This window comes from Sardina pilchardus, chromosome 18 (genome assembly GCF_963854185.1).
Source record: "Sardina pilchardus chromosome 18, fSarPil1.1, whole genome shotgun sequence".
Taxonomy (NCBI): Eukaryota; Metazoa; Chordata; class Actinopteri; order Clupeiformes; family Clupeidae; genus Sardina; species Sardina pilchardus.
In genome coordinates this window covers 4,984,028-5,003,424 of record NC_085011.1, presented here as the reverse complement: position 1 = coordinate 5,003,424, position 19,397 = coordinate 4,984,028, and the positions used below count along the sequence as shown (strand labels likewise).

The following is a 19,397-nucleotide window of genomic DNA, read 5'->3' as shown; positions in this document are numbered from 1 at the left end:
GTCCGTTGAGTTCTATTAGAACGAACGTGGAATACGGCCGCCATATTGGTAGGGGCAACATTCCCCCGTAAATGAATGGAGACCTATGCTGAGCTGAAGGAGTTTTGGGCTATAAAGTACTCAAAACTCATAAATATTTCAATCGATGGGCATAAATTATATGTCATGGTTACAAGTAGCTAAACTAAGTTAAGAAAACAAAAAAATAACACTATTTACGTGGAGAAAAAATAAACATTTTGATGAGATCAATTCAAAACACACCCAAACTCATTAAAACATATTGTCGGATTTATTTAAATATTTGACATATAATCGTTTCATAAAAAAAACTATGACTTTTGGCCGTTTTGATGGTTTAAAATAGGAGATGCCGTCAGTTCTGCCACTTCGAACGTTACCATTTTACTACTACTGCAAGCTGTCTGACAACCAACATTCAAATGACGGCATTTGACAACAGTAACAGGACACAGATCATACGGATATCGTTTGACAAGTGGAAACGTTTGCCTTTACATTATCCCAGAAAATGTAAAGTTTAACAATTCAATTGGGCAAAGAAATGGACACTTTTCTGACGTTATCCTGCTGGCTGCTTACGTTACGTTATGCTATGGCAGCAACGAGCTAACAGGTAGGCTAACTTACTTTCATAAAATTAGACAGGTTAAGACTGTATGAATACTATTATAATAAAGTGACTAGGCCTACATGAGTAACGTTACGTTTCAGAATTAATTTGCCTTCAATTCACAACAAAACCATAGTTAACTGACGTGAAATTAGCCTTGCCACACTAGTCAGTACTATTAGCCAACTCAAAACTTGTTCTTTACAAGCCTTTATAGGACTGTCAAAGACAACAACAGAAAACATAAACGTGTGATTTTACATATACAAGGCCATTCCCATATGTTTAGATAGCGCTACTATTTGTACAAAGCCCACAGGGTCTGTACTCCGATCATTTCCACCCAGAGACACCCGTTTCTCCATAGGCTTCCATTGATCTATCGGTCGATATTGCCCCTAGCAATATGGCGGCGCTCTTGCCGTACGTTCTAGAGGCCAATGCGGTGTCTATGTATATATGTCTATGCGTATAGCCCATTTTATATCATTCTATTACACATCTGTGACACATGTTCTGTCATCCATTTTTGTGCTGAATTGACCAATCGCTCCCAGGTGACTCTTTACTGTCACTTAAGGGGAGGTGTCAAGCACTGGGTTAATTATCAACCAATTGTTAGTTTTCAGCTCAAATCAGAATGCATTAGCGCTTGCACTACAAACTGTATGTGGTCAAGTGTGTTTCAGACCACACTGGCCAGTGGTTTGAGTGACCAGATCACAATGCATCTTGGTGATGGCTTACACTTGTATTTGGAACTGTCCACTTCGGATTACCCAAGATGTATTTTTAAAACAAATGTAAACGGAGTCAAAGAGACTTTAATAGGCTTTTGATGTAAATGTACAACAAGGCCTCTGATGCAAACACACTGTTCGGTTTGATACGTTTTTCTGACCCTTAACCTGAGATGGTTCTCAGTGGCCTACCCCTATTCCTACACAACAGTTCCTCTTGGTTACTCCTCCATTGACTTCCCTTAACCTGAGATGGTTCTCAGTGGCCCACCCCTATTCCTACACAACAGTTCCTCTTGGTTACTCCTCCATTGACTTCCCTTAACCTGAGATGGTTCTCAGTGGCCTACCCCTATTCCTACACAACAGTTCCTCTTGGTTACTCCTCCATTGACCTCCTGACCCCATGTATCCAGGCAGCTACGTACTGTATGATATCTGATGTGTGATGAGGACTCAGCAATTCAATTCATATCGCAATTTAAAACCCTTATGTCATTGATATCTAAATAGTGAAGGGGAATGTTTTAAGAAGCAATCAGAGAAGAGATAGGGACATGAGCCTACCAGAGGCGATTGCTCATTGAGTGCAGGGGAGGCTCAGCCTCCTCTAAAATATCACGGGAAATTGCATGAAATAATGCCTATTATGAGCTACATTAGCAAGCCTAATATTCCAACTAGAACATGCTAAAAACGTGTTCAACTTCATGGCTATATCGTTATAGTTTCGTTTTGCAACAAGGTTTTGCCTGTCATCTATCGTGATTTCGCACGTCTAATGCATTGCTGTGACGACACGATCCATTAAAATCCCCATAGAGGCTCGGCCTCACTGGACTTCGATGGCACTACGGAGTGGGCTGGTCTTAGTGCAGGAAAAGCTAGATTAATATTGGATAAACGCCGCAAAATCGTCATATCCAGGGAAGCCCGGCCTCTCTGGGGGTGAATGGGACAGTGGGATGGCTCGGATGCCGAGCTTCTGTATGATGATTGGAGGAACCGTCATTTTTTTTGATTGACAAGCATATTTCGCGATTGCACAGGAAGTTTCAACAGAGACGGACTCTGGTTTCAAGTTCAGGGATGCGTGAAAGTTACGGAACCTTACAGGGTTGGCAGGTGAACTCGAGAGGCAAGGCTCACATTTTTAATTCTATTGCATGTTGTACACAACATATCCTATCAATAAAACCGTAATGTGGAGTTACAGAGTTCGTGATTTGCATTTGTTTCAGTTGTGTGTTTAGGCTAAGTTGTAGGCTAGCCACATAGCTCGCTATAATAACTGTGTTGCTTGGCTAAATTGCTAATGTTTACTTGAATTTTATAAGCTATTTGATAGCATTCCCCACCATGGGAGATTCCAAATAAAACAGCAAGACATATGAACATAGAATAGTCACGTACTATAACTCTAGTAGGCTACCAAATAGCATATTTAACCCCCCAAAGTGAACTGGTAAAATGTAAGCTTAGTTCTAATCCAACCAAGCCAGCTGCAATGTCTCGACCCTACGTATCTGACGAATCCAGTGCCGGATTCGTCTATAGGCTACTGTTTGGTCTATTCTGTTTTAAGATATATTTCCCCCTCAAATATACAATATATACAGCAATAATATTAATTTAATAGTTGACCATTTTTTATCAGAGCTTCCCCTATTCCAATGAGCAGCAACCGCCACTGGAGCCTACCGTCCCCACGATAAGTTACGCCCATGCTTTCAGTTGAGACACAGTATGGTGCGTTAGTCATGACATTACCTAACTGTGACCTGCATCTCCTACAGTATATTCTGTGTCTCATATCTGTGTGATGAGAACTCTGTGAGCAACTCAACCAGGGAGAACGGGTGTGAATTTTCAACCAAAACACATGATCTGATTGCAATTTAAAAATAGTGGTGGGAACAGCTTGAAGTAATCAGAAAAGTGATGAACCACACCCACATGCTTTCACTTGAGATACAGTATATTGTGCTGCTCACGACCATGATGACATAACAGAACCTTAAGGGTGTGACCTGCATTTCCCATGAATAGGCTACTCTGTTAACTCCACCTGAACCCTTCCTGTTAGCCCTACAGTTGTATCTGTTTATCTATTGTTCAAACACTACGGTCCTCCCTAAGCATCCTCATCACCATGCAGTTATATCTATATGCATATATAGACGCGATCAGAGTTTAAGAGCCTCAGAGACCTTTCAAGACTCACTCTCTACTTCCTTGAACAGAAGCAGAAGATGATCTGGACAACTGCCGCCCTGCTGGTTTCTCTGGCTTTTGCCAGGGTCAGCACTTATCCGGGAGAAATCACCGATACTGATGTTGATATTCCTGAGGTGAAAGCCGCTTTGAATTTTGCCGTCGGTAAATTCAACAATCAGAACAATGATGTGTACATCTACAAAGTGGAGAAAGTGATCAAGGCCACCAGTCAGGTTCGTCTGCGGTCATTTTCTCTCTTTGCTTTCCCATTTTTCATGTTGACGTCACTCATTTTCTACGCAGGTATGTTTATGCTTTCAATGAGCCTGAAAAACATATTATGTGCTTGTTCCTACAGGTTGTTTCAGGATTCATGTACAGATTTGAAGTGGAAATGGCTATATCTGGCTGCAAAATACCTACATCTAAACTATGTGACAAGAACAACTCAGACAACAAAAAAGTATGCTGACCATTTTAGTGTACTCCCAAAATTATTTGAAATGATGGGCTGATAACTTCTTCTTTATGACTCTGTATTGGTTGACCTGTGTGATGACGGCCTAGTATCCAGAGTTGTGAAGTTGTTATTCCAACTTTTAATTTGGACAACCATGGGATACTAGAAAGATTATGTGTATTTTACAGTAGTTCAAAGTATTTCTGCTGTTTACAGTACAATGAAGAGTAAAAAACAAGGATCAAGTCAGCCATGAAATATGAACAATGCAAAACATAGAATGTTTTAATCATAAAAAACATTTACAAGCTCAAATGTATGGTGCTGGGTATTTGTGAGAGATGGACAAGCAGCTTGCAAGTGACAAAACTGTAACATTGGTTATCAAGTTGAAAAAAAAGATTACAAATACCACAAAGTGACATGGTTTCCTGTAGATTATTGCTTAAAAGCATATGAAGGCAGCATTAGATTTGCATGTAAAATGTTGCATTCTCTGTCAATTTACAAACACTTTCATGTTTCTCTTTCAGCCATACACTTGCGAGTTTGAGGTTTGGAGTCAGCCATGGCTGGGCCCACCCAAGCTTATGAAGAATGTCTGCAAACATTAAATTTCACTGAAGAAGCTTCCACCCCCAGAAAGGTTTTGGATTGCCACATGTACTCGTAATAACCATTCAGTATTTCCATAACATTTTTATTCTAGTTTTCCTATCTGTTTTCATTTTATTTTATAGACACATGCAAGGATAATGAGCGGTGAATTGCTTAACGGCTGTACACACACATAATTGTTGATCCTTAACCAACAGTTGTCAATTCTAACCTGTCTGTCATAATAAAGATTTTCTACACCATCGGCCTTAAGGTGTGTGGAGTAATGTGATTATGTTTCGACTCTATGAATTGTATGTGAGGCAGATTGCGTAACTCAAAGGCTGGGATCATCTGCCCTGCCCTCGATTGTTCTTCCTAAGCGACCAGCTGTTTTTGTCTTGACAACCTGAAAGTGAATTTCACGGTCTGAAACGGATTTGTGAGAACTGAATGTGAAAGTGCAAAGAGTGCAATTTTCAGTGAGGATCATTTATGTATCAGAGCAAATAAGTAAAATTTCTAAATATTATATTCAATGTCAAGTTCACAGGGATTCAGTTCAAAATCGAATGAATTCAATTTCAACAGATACTTTTCACATTCGGTTTCTCAATACAATTGCTCAAATTCGGCAATTCAAATGCAAATACAACATATTCATATTCGGTTTGAGATGACCCAATATATTTATTATTCGTAGATAATAAATTATCTGTCAAAAATGTCTGCCAGTCATATCAACAAGGAAACGTCTCTGCACGAGTAGATGAATGTCAGCTTTTTATCGTTCTCAAAATCACTCTGACAGTGATCCCTAACAATGTTGTTATCATACTTGGCATGAGTTATCATACTTGGCATGAATGTCCCTTTAAAAAAAATAGCTATATTGAGCCCCATTATAGCACAGGAGTTTCAAGCACCACACATCTTTTTAAATACAATTCCAGTTTATATAAGTGCAATTTTTGTGAATTTTTATTAGGCTATCTTTATAAGCAAATAATTATCACTGTAGGCTTATTTATTTAATAATACCTTCAATAGGCTTGAGGAGTTTTGTTATTAATTTCAGGTACACAATATTGATGAAGGGAAAACTTTTAATTTTCTAGTAAAAGACAACAATATACTGTATTACTGTATTGACAGCACTGATTACTGTAAGAAAGCAAGTATTTTTAATCTCACTGTAATATTCATCATGACTGCCCCGCAGTGAAGCCGGACACAGTTGTCTGTGAATATCTTGACAATCGTAGGGTCGTGGAATTCGGTTCATAGGGGGCAATAAAGTAATTAATGTGTACATTTACTGATTGTACACCAACTGGCCTGTAGATGGCCAGACACAGTTTTCTGTGAATATCTCTAGAACCGTAGGGCCTGGGATGACCAAATATTTTTGTTCTCATCTATATACATAAAAGTTGCAGTAGGGGATGGAGTAGGAGATGGAAACAAATTGACAAGCGTGATTTATTTTTGTGGAGAGAATGTGCAGATCTGAGCGGTGGTCATACTTAGTACCGCTTTGCGGTACATCTAGTTTTACAATTTAACAAGCAATCCTAATACATCATCTTTTACATGTCAGCCCCAAAGCACTACTTAGCTATACCCTGATCACAAAGAAAGACTGAATGGTAGCTGCCTTGTCCAAACGAATAAAATGGCTAAGCAAAGTTATTTTTTATACAAAAGTCCAGTCAGCATAATACTCTTTCTTATTGTGAATTTTGGTTATCATTGTCATTTTGTCATCGCTGTAGTATTTGGCTTTTTGTTACGATTCATATGCCTTTTCAGACAACTTTTTAGACAAACTGAAAGTTAATAAAATAAAATTCACATTTTATTTGCATTCCACCTTTTTCACAAACTGCACAAAGTCGTCTGCCAACAGCCTGGGCTCCTCAAAGGCAGCGAAGTGCCCCCCGGTGGCCATGTAGGTGTAGGAGCGGATGTCCTTGTACCTCCTGCGGGCCCAGACCTGGGGGACGTGCAGCAGCTCGTGGGGGAACGCGGCGAATCCCATCGGCACATAAATGCCCGTCCTGCAGGCGAAACGTTTACGTTAACGTATACACTAATCCAGCGCGAACTTTATGGGCGCTGCCATCTTGAATATCGCCATTACTGCGTGCCTGCGAGTGTGACGAGTGACACTTGTCTGTGCTTTTCAATGAAAGCATCCTGTCAGAGAATGTCTAACGAGAGGACTGCTCATGAATGAAAATATCAGGTGAAAGGGAACATTGGATCAATGATGTCAGACTGTACCAAAACTTACCAATGAAGGTAATTTATTAACACCATAAGGTATTAAGACGTGTATTAATGACAGCTAACTTCTGCAACAGCCGCCTATGGAACCAACGGGCTAATTTCTTAGCAGCCAGGCACGCAGTAATGGCGGCGTTGTGTTACTTCCGTGTTTCGCTGGATTAGTGTATAAGCAGGTAGACAGTCACTGGAAAGGTGGACAGTTCAGAGTTTGAATTATTTTTCTTGAAAACAAAACAATGTACACAACAAATCAACACACTGCAACATGTTTTAATACTGTGCAGAGTTGAGCAATAAGGTCCTGTGTCCACCAATGGCATTTTTTGTGCTGCTGACAGTGCCTCAATCTCATTTTCAGAGCACTTCAGTACAGTGACATTGACGAACCCCGCGCTGTTCTAAAAGTTGAACAGATTTCAACTTTCACCGCTCTGAGCGCTGCAGACAAAAAGAGTCAGTGCCAAGGGCTTTCTTCCGCCTCTGGCATCGAAAGTTGTAACTGCTGAACAAGGATTTGTATAGAAAATAGCTGCTGTTGGTAGCCTGGGTGTTCCCATCCTGCCTTGCGCTATGATTTCATGCACGCTGCTAAGGCAGTCTGGAAACTAACACCCACATTTTCGCCTGATGTCGGCGACCAATCACAGAACAGGGGAGAAAGCAAGACCATGATGAGCTATGCACAGGCACAGGCATTTTTTCAAATACGAGAAAATGAACGTCTGGCTGCCAGACCACGTCTCATTTGAGAAGTCAGACCTTTCCTTAAAATGTCATCGAAATCCATCCATAAGTTTTTTAGCTATCTTGCAAACAAACAGACAGACAGACAGACAGACCCTGATGAAAACATAACCTCCTTGGGGGAGCTAACAATGGAAGCTTGGTGCATTTTTGAGACAAAGTTGGCAACCAGTCTTCTTTTGTCAATTTGGGTGTGCTGAATAGACCTCTGAAGTTCGCCTACAAAAAAGCTACCATCTTTACCCAAATAAGGAGGTCCGGTATCTTGAGATTTTTTCCTATGGGAAATTAACATGGGGATTTGGAATTATCACACCTGTTAAACACTCGCGGGGATGACGAAATCGGAAATTCAGGTGTTTTCCTGAACACACTTTTGTCCTCTCCCTTCCAGAGGAATCTGTGATCTCCGGTACGCGAAGGCGGCAGACTTTGATTTTCGCTACCCCAGAGCTAACTTGCAATGCAACTTGCCATTAAGATAGTTAGCCAGTTAGCTCTGGGGTAGCAAAAATCAAAGTGTGCCGACTTCACGTACCGGAGATCAAAGTATGCACAAGAATGCAGAGGACAAAAGTGTGTTCAGGAAAACGTCTTTATTTAAGACTATATCGTCCCCGCGAGAGTTTAACAGGTGCGATAATTCAAAATCCCCATGTTATTTTCCCATAGGAAAAATCGCCAGATACCGAATCTCAAAGATGGCAGCTTTTTTGTAGGCGAACTTCAGAGGTCTATTCAAATCTGCAATATGACAAGCTCTATCTGACCTCTGGTGACCTCTAGAGGTCAATGAACGTTGGGGCTGTAAGCATCCCAGCTGAACCCAGTTTCTCAGCTTCAGAAGCAAAGAAATGCACTAAAATGTTAAGTTCACTACACTGGGCATTCACATGTGAAATTCATAATACGCAATATTTTTTTGTATCGCACTGACCTGGAATCTATTCTGTTCTCTGGATTAGAGTTCAGGTTTTCTTTATAGAAGCGCATTGAGGAGACAATAGTGCCAGTGGTCCAGTAGATCATGACATTGGTGAGGAGGTCATCCAGGGCATACTTCCTGGATCAGAGTAGAAAAACGTCCTTTGAGGAATAGCTAAGTGCATATAGATTATTAAAGAGTAACGGTATATGTCAAACAAAAAAAATGTGATTTCCTTAAAAACACTGTAACTTAACTAACAACTCACCTCTCCAAGCCCCCATCTTCTAGATCTCTGTTCTGCATCACAGTCCAAGTGGAGAATTTCTCCAGAATGTAGGCAGCTAGCCCAACGGGGGAGTCGTTCACTCCACATCCTAAAGTGGAAGATGGAATCAGAGTTCCTGCAACAGCTGCTGCTAGTAGTCTATACTGTAGGCCATTGTGAACATTTGACACCAAAAATGTGAAAAAAATCGGTGCGGTCTGATGTGAGTTAGCCCGCTAGCGGCTAAAGCAACCAAAGCAACCAAGCTGTGCTACAGTATGAGGGCATGTTCTAGCTGTGCATTTTGCACCTCCCAACAGACTGAGCATGTCATGACAAGTGCTGTGCTACATGAACACGGTTCTTACATAATACCACTTTTAACCCCATTTCAATGGAGAACAAACGTGAAGTTTACGTCCAAAATGATGACGATCCAGCACTGCCATGTTTATGTGGGAGTGAGGCTGGGATGGGATATCGTCATGGCAGTAATCTCTGCCAGCCACCTAGGCCTACTTTGTGTTCTTTTTCTCACTCCAAGGTGATGTTATGAAATCTTTGCTCTCTCGCTATGAATTAATGTGCCGTTCGTGTTGGTAATTCTATGCGATCTTTTATAGCAAGTTTCGCAGCGAAATTGAACTTCTGTTGTGTTATATAAGGAATTTTGTAAATCCATTTAGAAAAGCCCAAAGATGTGAGAAGCTGTATTTGCTATAGAAGATCGTTGAAGACCAGTAACCCCTCGGTGAGTTGCACAGTTTAGAGGTGTTTTAAAGACAGAATCATCCTGGCCCATAGTATAGCAAGCAATGCTGAAGCCATACAGAGAACATTCTAAAGCAGCCAAATTGCAGCAACAGGATCAATCTTCGAGATTTCGATGTCAACCACTCGTTTGCATCCTAGGCAATACAGAAAACAGGTTTAAAGTGTAAAATACTGAACTATTCCTTTAATTAACTCTCGTCAAACAGAACCGTTTGGTATTTTTCTAGTCTGGCTATCACCATACTAAGCTCAATCTTTTAAGATTGAAAATTAGTATGGGGAGTCTGCGCTTTATTTCTACTGCACAAGACGCATGATCAATGGACATAATTCAAACGACTCTGTATGCTTGGATAGTCCTTCTACCAATCAGACCATCGATCAGGTGAGACTTGGATAAGTTAGTTTGTCATTGGACCCAAAGGTTGTGGACAGGAAGCAGGAGAGATAGAGTAGATGTGCAGGTTTCCAGCCTGAGCTGCCGGGCGAAATCCAAATTTGCCGGCAGGTCAGGCAGGGCTCACAGCCTAGCATTTTTCACTATGGCCACAGAAAAGTCTACCTGAGGCCCCAGCCGTGGCGCGACTGGCTGGGGCACCTGCACCGCACGCCGGCGACCCGGGTTCGATTCCCGCCCCGTGGTCCTTTCCGGATCCCACCCCTACTCTCTCTACTGCTTGTTTCCTGTCATACTCTCTACTGTCCTGTCCAATTAAAGGCATAAAAAGCCCCAAAAAAATAATCTTAAAAAAAAAAAAAAAAAAAAGTCTACCTGCTGTGTCAGGCTTAGTGGCCTGAATGTGCATATATCCCGTCTCCTTCAGTAGCTCATACACATTCTTTTCAATGAATGGGAAGAGCCGACGGACATCTTCACGTGTGAAACCAACCAGGAAAGGCAGGTATGGTCCAATGATCAGAGACAGCAGCATACCAAGACCTCCCCCTGTTACATCAAGCATGTTCAAATGGAGGCCTCTGACGCATCTACAAGTAAGGGTAGAAAGTTAGTGCCATAATTCAGAGTGAAATTGTGTGAGGTTTATGTTTTTTTAAAAAAAGGTTTATAAAAGTGTTTTGTGTATCGTTTGTTATAAACTGTTGGAAATCCCTAGCTACAGAATGTGGTGCAACAATCGTTTTCATGTAATGTGCTCTCTGTATCTCTGATGTGCAAACCAGCTAGTACCTGGTCGGCTCTCTTGTAAGACCACTCTGTACCACAGGTGGCAGGCATTGTATCAAATATGGTGCAAATACATATATATGTATACAGTATATATCATGCAAGTCGATGGAAAAGTGCTGTGTGCTGCTTTCAACACAAATCACATAGCTCCTTTAAATCAGCAGTAATGAGTTTTGGTCTAAAACTAGTGAGCTAACTACTAAAAAGTCGAACAAAAGGACATCCTCACTCAGGCTTCATCTGGGCCATATTTGTCGTGATGAGAGAGCCCCAGTCACCCCCCTGAAGGTAGAACTCTGTGAATCCCAGACGCTCCATCAGCTTCAGAAAGACTCGAGCAGCGTCCATCGAGGTAAATCCTATAGGTAGATCAAACACATATTCCAATACAGCATTTACAGTGCTCGGCATAAGATTCACATTGAGCTCAATAGCCGGCTTCAGACCCTCTGGCCAGCTTGGGCCAGGCTAATTTCAGGCCAAACTGGTTCTAATAGCCCGGGTCCACAAGCCTCACCTTTGCGTTCAGACTGTCAGGCCATCTGCCTGCCTATATTGTGTGGCGCAGTAATATCCTCACTCTTGCACTTTCAGTTTCACTTTGGAGTGAGGATATTACTGCGCAGAGTCTAAGTGCTCCCAATATTATTCCGCCACACAATATAGTTATCCCTTTTACCTGCTTAGAAATGCACCACGTTTTATTTTATCTCACCATACTTGGTAGTGTGACTACTCGTGTGACTGTATTTTAATAGAGAAAACATGGAGGTGTTTGGTCACTTCTAACTTCATCTCTGATTGGATCCTAATGAATGCATTGGGCTAGCTAAGTGCTATCAAAGTTGCGCTGCGCGCCAGAGCCAGTGAGTGCACGCATTGAAACGTGAGAGATATGTTTCAACTCGTCTTAATTAAGCGAATAACGTAGTTTAACATGAAAAAACGGTGAAGTGTTCCTTTAAGATTACTTTCCAAAAGATGATTTCTTATTCTTCCTTTTAGACAACTTTAGCATGGGAGCATTCACTTATGCCGAGTGTTGTAAGTGACAAAATCACATGATGGGCAAAATTCAAGCAAAGTGTCTTGTGCTTACATTATTAAAATATTACAAATAATATTAAGCTAAATCTTAAACAGCTAACACATCATGCAAACTGGACTCTATGGGCACATACTAATACACAACATATAGTACGCACATACTACATGTGATGATTTTCTTTACCCTGTTTTTGTGGGGCGTCTGAGTAGCCGTATCCTGGGATAGAGGGACAGATGACTTCAAATGCCAGGCCATCCCGAGTGTCTGTGAGCAGCGGAAGGATCTTGTAGAACTCAAAGAAAGAACCTGGCCATCCATGGACTAGCATGAGAGGCAAGACCCTCTGTCCTTCACGATACTGCGGACGCACACGAATGAAGTGGATATCGAGTCCTGAGATCAAAGCAAAGACAGGCCTTTAGTACAAGTGTTCTTATATCTGTTGGGACTGGTTGATATCAGTAAATGGGGCATTCATACCTGATCCTGTAGACTCACCTTCTATTTTGGTTTTGAAATGTGGATACTTGTTCAGCATCTTCACTTGTTTCTTCCAGTCAAATTGGTTCCTCCAGTATGACACAACCTTTCTGAGGTAAACAGAATTGAAGCCATAATGGAAGCGGCCATCTTCCAGTGGCTCAGTATACCTTGTTTGATCAATTCGTCTATAAAGGTCCTAAGAAAAGAAACACCATGTAAGTCACCATATAAAGGGTAAAATTCAACTGGAGAATTATTCATATTCTATATATGATTTACATTTTTCCATTTCATTCATACCTCGATTTCTTCCTCAGAAGCCTCTACTGTGAAAGGGTGTATCGTCTCATTTTCAGTGGGTGATCTCTCCCCTCTTCCCCACCAGCCTTGACCCAAGGGGATGGTCTTTGAAACCTTTTTCTTGTATATCAGGTACCATGTTACAAGTCCAACCCCTACTGCTGACAATGACAGCTGTATTTGTTGTTGGTCCAAACCTTGAAGGGTTTCCCTGCTGAGTACAAAATCACTATTTTAGACATTAACAAATGTAATAGCTCGGAAGTCCTCATTTTAGTCCTCAGTTAGGTAATAAGTCACGAAACAGAGGTTTAGTTGTTGGTCAGACTCATTATGCAACATACTATTGATGAAATTAAATTGTATATCTGACAGAGTGACTTTTGATTCAGATACAACACAAAGACTAGTTTTACTTTATCATGTGCAAATGGCTGCAAAAGGTACTCACACCATGCTAACATATGAACAGTAGCAAACACACTGTGAGAAAGGAAGCGGTCCTTTAAAAAAAAAAAAATGGTGTGATCATAAAATTACTGTATGTCACATTGATTTCATGACTCATGCAATCGGAATAAACGAGTTAAAAAAGACAGATGTGATTTTCTTTTCAGAGCAACAAGATACTTATATTATATTATAATTATCAGTTTACATCATCTATTAGGCATGTTTTCTTCACATTTGATAAGATTCCTGTTTGATGCTACAGGGTTATTTTTAAAAGGCCTTTGTGATTCAATTGAGTTTGAGAACAAGGCATCTTTCTCATTATCACTCTTCAAGGCATCTTTTTTTCCATCAAGGCATCATCTTTCAAGGCATATTTTTTCCTTATCAATCTATTAAAAGTTCAATTTTATGACCCAATTAAAATAAGATTCATTAATTAGGCCTACCATATATTTCCTCTTTGCTTATGTTATTCTAAGGCCCATATAGCCCATAGTGATCCGACTGGTCTCTTCATGTTTCTGAGACCTGAACTGATTGCATCTCGTTAAGGTGTCTAGTTTAAAACATTTTAGTGTCCAGTAGTAACATTATCAAATTAAATTTCTTTGCTAAAATGTGATCCTTTATAATTTGCTACAAATAATTGTCTGAATCAATTCAAATGGGTCTCACATGAGTTGCTGTCACTAGTACAGTGGGCCTAACTACAGTAACAGCAATATAGGCAACAGGCTGTATTCTACGTTAGATTAGACTACTAGACTGTGTACACACACACACACACACACACACACACACACACACACACACACAGTGAGACGTTTTTTTCATTACAGTAGGCTGGAAGCGAGCGTAGTGGTGGAAAACAAACATATGATTACATTTAAATTCCTCCTGCTCTCCTTTTTCTTTCTCAAGTCGATTACTGCCCACAGTCCTTTCCAGTAGACTCAGGCTAGGTCTAGGAGGTAGCGTGACAGTAATGCGAGCTATGCGTAAACTAACCTGAGACAACCGGGCCTGCACAGACAGGCGAGCGCAAAGACGCAGGTGGAGCGCACTAACCTTTGCCGAACTCGTAGCAATGTCCACCTTCAACAGTTAGGCTAACATGCTGAACTGTGTACTGCAAACTGTTCAGATTTTGTGTTGTGCCGAAAGAACTACTCACAGAAAACGTTCGACTGCCTGCATGGTGAATATTACGTCGATTTTCTAAAAACACGTTTTAGTCTTGGCGCAAAAAAACAGTGGCAAGGTTCATGGACTAACCTACTTTTAATACAGGTAACGTTAGGTAACCTACGGTAGAGTACGTTCCAAGACGATGATCTACTTTAAGCCCATTCTTACTCGGGCAAATGTGAGGCAACGATCAGCCTATCTGTCAACATTTTCAACTTCCACTCGTTTTCAATGTCAATCTATTTGTGTAATATTTTTGTATACCTTGAGAATTGCTATAACCATGCGTGTTCCGTTATCTGCCACATCTTTGTCTCTCCCAGGCCCATTAGCATAGTTGTGGTACAGGCCTACACGGGGCGTTGTCCATTTTAGGGTGGCTTAAGAGTCGGATTTGTTTTTATTTAGTGTAGACGTGCACTTAACAGAACAGAGAGCTAGTGAGGAGCAAGAGAGAGACCAGGGAGCTGATGCTGAAGTGGTTTGTGTGATTGGGGTCAGTATAGCCTAAAGGTATGTAGAGAAAATAGGGGCGGTTTAATTTACTGATGTGCTTAGCTGGACCGCATCATAGTGCAATGCTTTCCTGGATAAATATGCGTAATGTAAACATGAGTGTTTTAGTCATAAAAACATTTATAAGCTCAAACGTATGCGCTCGGTGCTTGTGGGAGATGGACATGCAGATTGCAAAAAACAAAGTCACATGATCATCCCACTTTGGCATCAAAATTGTGTCAAATTTCCCACTTAAGTATTGTTTCAACGCATATGAAGGCAGCATTGGATGTGCATGTAAAATGTTGCATTCTCTATCAATGTAGGCTACAAACTTTTTCATGTCTCTTTTCAGCCATATGTGAGTTTGAGGTCTTGAGTCTTGAGTTGTGAAGAAAGGAAGCCTGCAAACATGAGATATCTTGGAGGACGGTTCCATGTCCAGTCAGGTGTGGATTGCCACATGCAGTCATAACAATCATTCAGAATGTCAATGAACTTTAGTTGGCCCCAAGCCCCGCTGATGACCCTATGTCCCCACCATACATTATGCCCAACCCATGCTTTCAGTTGAGATACAGTATGTTGTGTGCAAAATGGCATCATGTGTCTTTCCATTCATTTCTAAAGAACATTGCACATACTGGCCCTTAGGGTTTCACAACATTGCACGTACAGTAGGCCGATACCCCTGAGACGCTAATATATGCGAATATCGCCGCTGATCTAATGCCGACGTCGTCCAGATTCATGTGTGCTGTCTGGGTAGGGCTTCGCAACATTGCACGTAAGCTATGTGATTGCTCAAAAAGTAGATAGATAGTGAATTCTAGCACAGTCACAAAGTAACTAGGTTTATTCACCAAACGGAAATGTGGTAAAGTGCGAACAGGACACTCGGCATGGCATCAGTATTTTGTGCTGCTGCTGTGACAGTCCACTTTCATTGACTGATGGTCCATACTGTTTTTGAGTGTGGCCTTGGAGATGTAGTGTTTTACAACAATGAGCCATCTTGTGTGCGCGTAGACCTCAACTAAAATAATTGGTCAGTATAGTTACAACTCATTTGTGTCTGTCGCTGCCATTTGTCCACCTTTTAGAAGACAATGTTGGGGGGGACAAACACCAAATTTTTGAAAGTGGAGAGTGACATGACCCTGTCACCCCTCTGATAATGATCATGACTGTCTTTCCATTCATTTCGAAATGTTCTTGTAAGATCCTGCTCAAAAGAAAATTGCACATACTGACTCTTACGACTATGCAACATTGCACGTAGGCTATGTGACTGCTCTAAAAGTAGATGGTGAATTTTGGCACAGTCACAAAGTACCTCGGAAGACTTACCAAACGGAAATGTCAAAAGTGCAAACTTTTTGTGTTTATGCACTTTGCTGGAGTGGCTCTATGAATCTCATTGTACTGAAATGCAATGACAATAAAGACATTCTATTCTAAAGAGGGCAGGGCAAGCCCATGGCTCGTTGCTACGGAGATACAGCAGGACCTGATCAAACCTGGCTGGCTTATGAACTTGTTCTTTACTTTAGTAAAAAACAACAATTCTAAAAGGTGAAGGTCAATTAGTTACAGCTGATTTACTTGATACACAGTAACGTAGCACAACAAATCTTGTGTGCTAATCATAACGTAGCACAACAAATCGTGTGTGCTAATCACAACAGTCATGTGTATTAATTTAGGGTTGCGGTATTTGTCAGATGTTTTAATTAGGTAATTACATAAAATAAACAGCTATCTGAACTTCTCATCCCCCCCTCCACCTAAGTGTTTCAGGTGTTACTACAATGTACAATGTGTCAACACTGTACCATCAGACCACAAGCATGAAACTCTTGATTGTGCGCGTATCAGACTACATCCCCCACTATGATTATGAAAGAATATGAGGGTGTTGTAGTATAACAAAAGTTGTATATTTAATCTGGAGAGGTGAACTAGCTGGGATAGTTTCATTGATTATCACATCCTGAATAGTTTGTTGGGAAGTCATTCAGGAAAGCAGACAGAACTTGATTGTGCTGTTAAGAGAATTAAGGGAAGAAATTAAAGTTGATATACAATAATATGGAATGCGTGTGAACATGACCTAATACATGGCGCACATCTCAAAGGAATGCACTCTCTGCTCCACCTAAAACTTAAACTGTTCGCTAGTTTTATTTACCCTGCAGATTGAGTAATCGTTGCATTTTGCAATGGTGACGGAGCTGAAAAAGTAGTTCAAAGGGAAACAAATCTTGGATTAATGCTCTGGGATAATTCAACAAAAAAATTATTGATGTAACCGCTCAAACACTAAGCCCTCCCTCTCAATCATCAATGTCACCTTTATATTTGGATTCCTTTACAATTGCAGAAAATGGGGGGACTGTTTATTTCAACATCACATGAAAGTGAAAATGTTATATAGCCTATCGTTCCACTGAAGTCTATAGAAATGACTAGATTAGTCTACATGAGTCAGCGTCCTAGTAGAAAAAGTTGACATCCTATTGGCATGATCTCACCTTGCAGTTTGTATTAGACTAACAAAGCAATGCTAGACAGGGTTAACCCAGCTAGAGGAATGTTGACATAGTAGGTCAATTGCCAGTAAGAATTGTCTGATTTATGTAGGAAATATACTTCAGATAGGAGCAGTTGCAATGTAGCCTAACTGTAAATTCAATTTTAAATAATTATCTCTTAACAGCAGGTGTATAGTCTAACAGAAATAGTCTAGCCCACTCCAGCTAACCTGTAGCCTAACAGCCTGCAAAACAATATAAGAAGATATCCTCTGCTAAAAATACCCATTGCCACTATGTGGCCAAAAACAAACAGTGGTCTGACGAAAATATACAATTAAAATGCACAAGGAATAAATGAAACCTCCAATACTCCACACGGTGGTTAATCAATACATATGAGGCTGAGCGTTAACTAGGATAGGCCTACTACACCATCTAAAAAATAAAATAATAAAACTGTGAAAAGTTATTATACCTACAGTAGAGGCTGCATTGTGAATACATCAGAAAAGTTATTATACCTACAGTACACTGAGATACAGTATATTGTGCTGGTCATGACCATGATGACATAACGGAACCTTAAGGGTGTGACCTGCATTTCCCATGAATACTCTGTCTACTCCACCTGAACCCTTCCTGTTAGTCCTACAGTTGTTCTGTTTATCTATTGTTCAAACGCTACGGTCCTCCCCCTTAACCACCATCATCACCATCTGCATATATAGACGCGATCAGAGTTGAAGAGCCTCAGAGACCTTTCAAGACGCTCACTCTACTTCCTTGAACAGAAGCAGAAGATGATCTGGACAACTGCCGCCCTGCTGGTGACTCTGGCTTTTGCCAGGGTCAGCACTTATCCGGGAGAAACCACCGATACAGGTGTTGATATTCCTGAGGTGAAAGCTGCTTTGAATTTTGCCGTCGGTAAATTCAACAATCAGAACAATGACTTGTACATCTACAAAGTGGCGAAAGTGATCAAGGCCACCAGTCAGGTTCGTCTGCGGTCATTTTCTCTCTTTGCTTTCCCTTCATGTTGACGTCGCTCATTTTCTACGCAGGTACTGTATGTTTATGCTTTCAATGAGCCTGAAAACCATATTATGTGTTTGTTCCTACAGGTTGTTTCAGGGACCATGTACAGATTTGAAGTGGAAATGGCTATATCTGGCTGCAAAATACCTACATCTAAACTTTGTGACAAGAACAACTCAGACAACAAAAAAGTATGCTGACCATTTTAGTGTAGCCTACTCCCAAAATTATTTGAAATGATGGGCTGGCTGATAACTACTTTTTATGACTTTGTATTGGTTGACCTGTGTGATGACGGCCTAGTATCCAGAGTTGTGAAGTTGTTATTCCAACTTTTCATTTGGACAACCATGGGATACTAGAAAGATGATGTGTATTTTACAGTAGTTCAGAGTATTTCTGCTAATAATTGTTTACAGTACAATGAAGAGTAAAAAACAAGGATCAAGTCAGCCATGAAATATGAACAATGCAAAATATAGAATGTTTTAATCATAAAAAAAAACATTTACAAGCACAAATGTATGGTGCTGGGTACTTGTGAGAGATGGACAAGCAGCTTGCAAGTGACAAAACTGTAACATTGGTTATCAAGTTAAAAAATAGATTACAAATGTACCACAAAGTGACATGGTTTCCCACTGTAAATTATTGCTTGAAAGCATATTAAGGCAGCATTAGATTTGCATGTACAATGTTACATTCTCTTTCAATTTACAAACACTTTCATGTTTTTCTTTCAGCCATACGTATGCGAGTTTGAGGTCTGGAGTCAGCCATGGCTGGGCCCACCCAAGCTTACGAAGAATGTCTGCAAACATTAAATTTCACTAAAGAAGCTTCCGCGTCCAGAAAGGTTTTGGATTGCCACATGTAGGGCCTACTCGTAATAATCATTCAGTATTTAACGGCTGTACACACATATAAATTGTTGATCCTTAACCAACAGTTGTCAATTCTAACCTGTCTGTCATAATAAAGATTGTCTACACCATCGGCCTTAAGGTGT

At 40.6% G+C, this 19,397-nt stretch overlaps 3 protein-coding genes across 3 annotated transcripts; 2 read left to right on the top strand and 1 right to left on the bottom strand.

Moving 5' to 3' along the window:
- The first annotated feature begins 3,583 nt into the window (after positions 1–3,583).
- Positions 3,584–4,908, top strand: LOC134064513 (cystatin-like). The gene is made up of 3 exons (XM_062520450.1): positions 3,584–3,824; positions 3,950–4,054; positions 4,585–4,908. Exons 1-3 carry the CDS (start codon positions 3,627–3,629, stop codon positions 4,663–4,665), a joined length of 384 nt encoding a protein of 127 aa, XP_062376434.1. The 5' UTR covers positions 3,584–3,626; the 3' UTR covers positions 4,666–4,908.
- Positions 4,909–5,753: 845 nt separating this feature from the next.
- LOC134064516 (epoxide hydrolase 1-like) lies at positions 5,754–14,460 on the bottom strand. The gene is made up of 9 exons (XM_062520454.1): positions 14,302–14,460; positions 12,672–12,885; positions 12,387–12,567; positions 12,072–12,281; positions 11,070–11,199; positions 10,424–10,638; positions 8,878–8,986; positions 8,622–8,747; positions 5,754–6,708 (listed from the first exon to the last, which is right to left on the bottom strand). The coding sequence occupies exons 1-9, from the start codon at positions 14,322–14,324 to the stop codon at positions 6,507–6,509; spliced, it is 1,410 nt and encodes a 469-aa protein (XP_062376438.1). The 5' UTR covers positions 14,325–14,460; the 3' UTR covers positions 5,754–6,506.
- A 3,655-nt stretch (positions 14,461–18,115) lies between these two features.
- Positions 18,116–19,387, top strand: LOC134064514 (cystatin-like). Its single transcript, XM_062520451.1, has 3 exons — positions 18,116–18,348; positions 18,475–18,579; positions 19,132–19,387. Exons 1-3 carry the CDS (start codon positions 18,151–18,153, stop codon positions 19,210–19,212), a joined length of 384 nt encoding a protein of 127 aa, XP_062376435.1. The 5' UTR covers positions 18,116–18,150; the 3' UTR covers positions 19,213–19,387.
- The last annotated feature ends 10 nt before the right edge of the window (positions 19,388–19,397 follow it).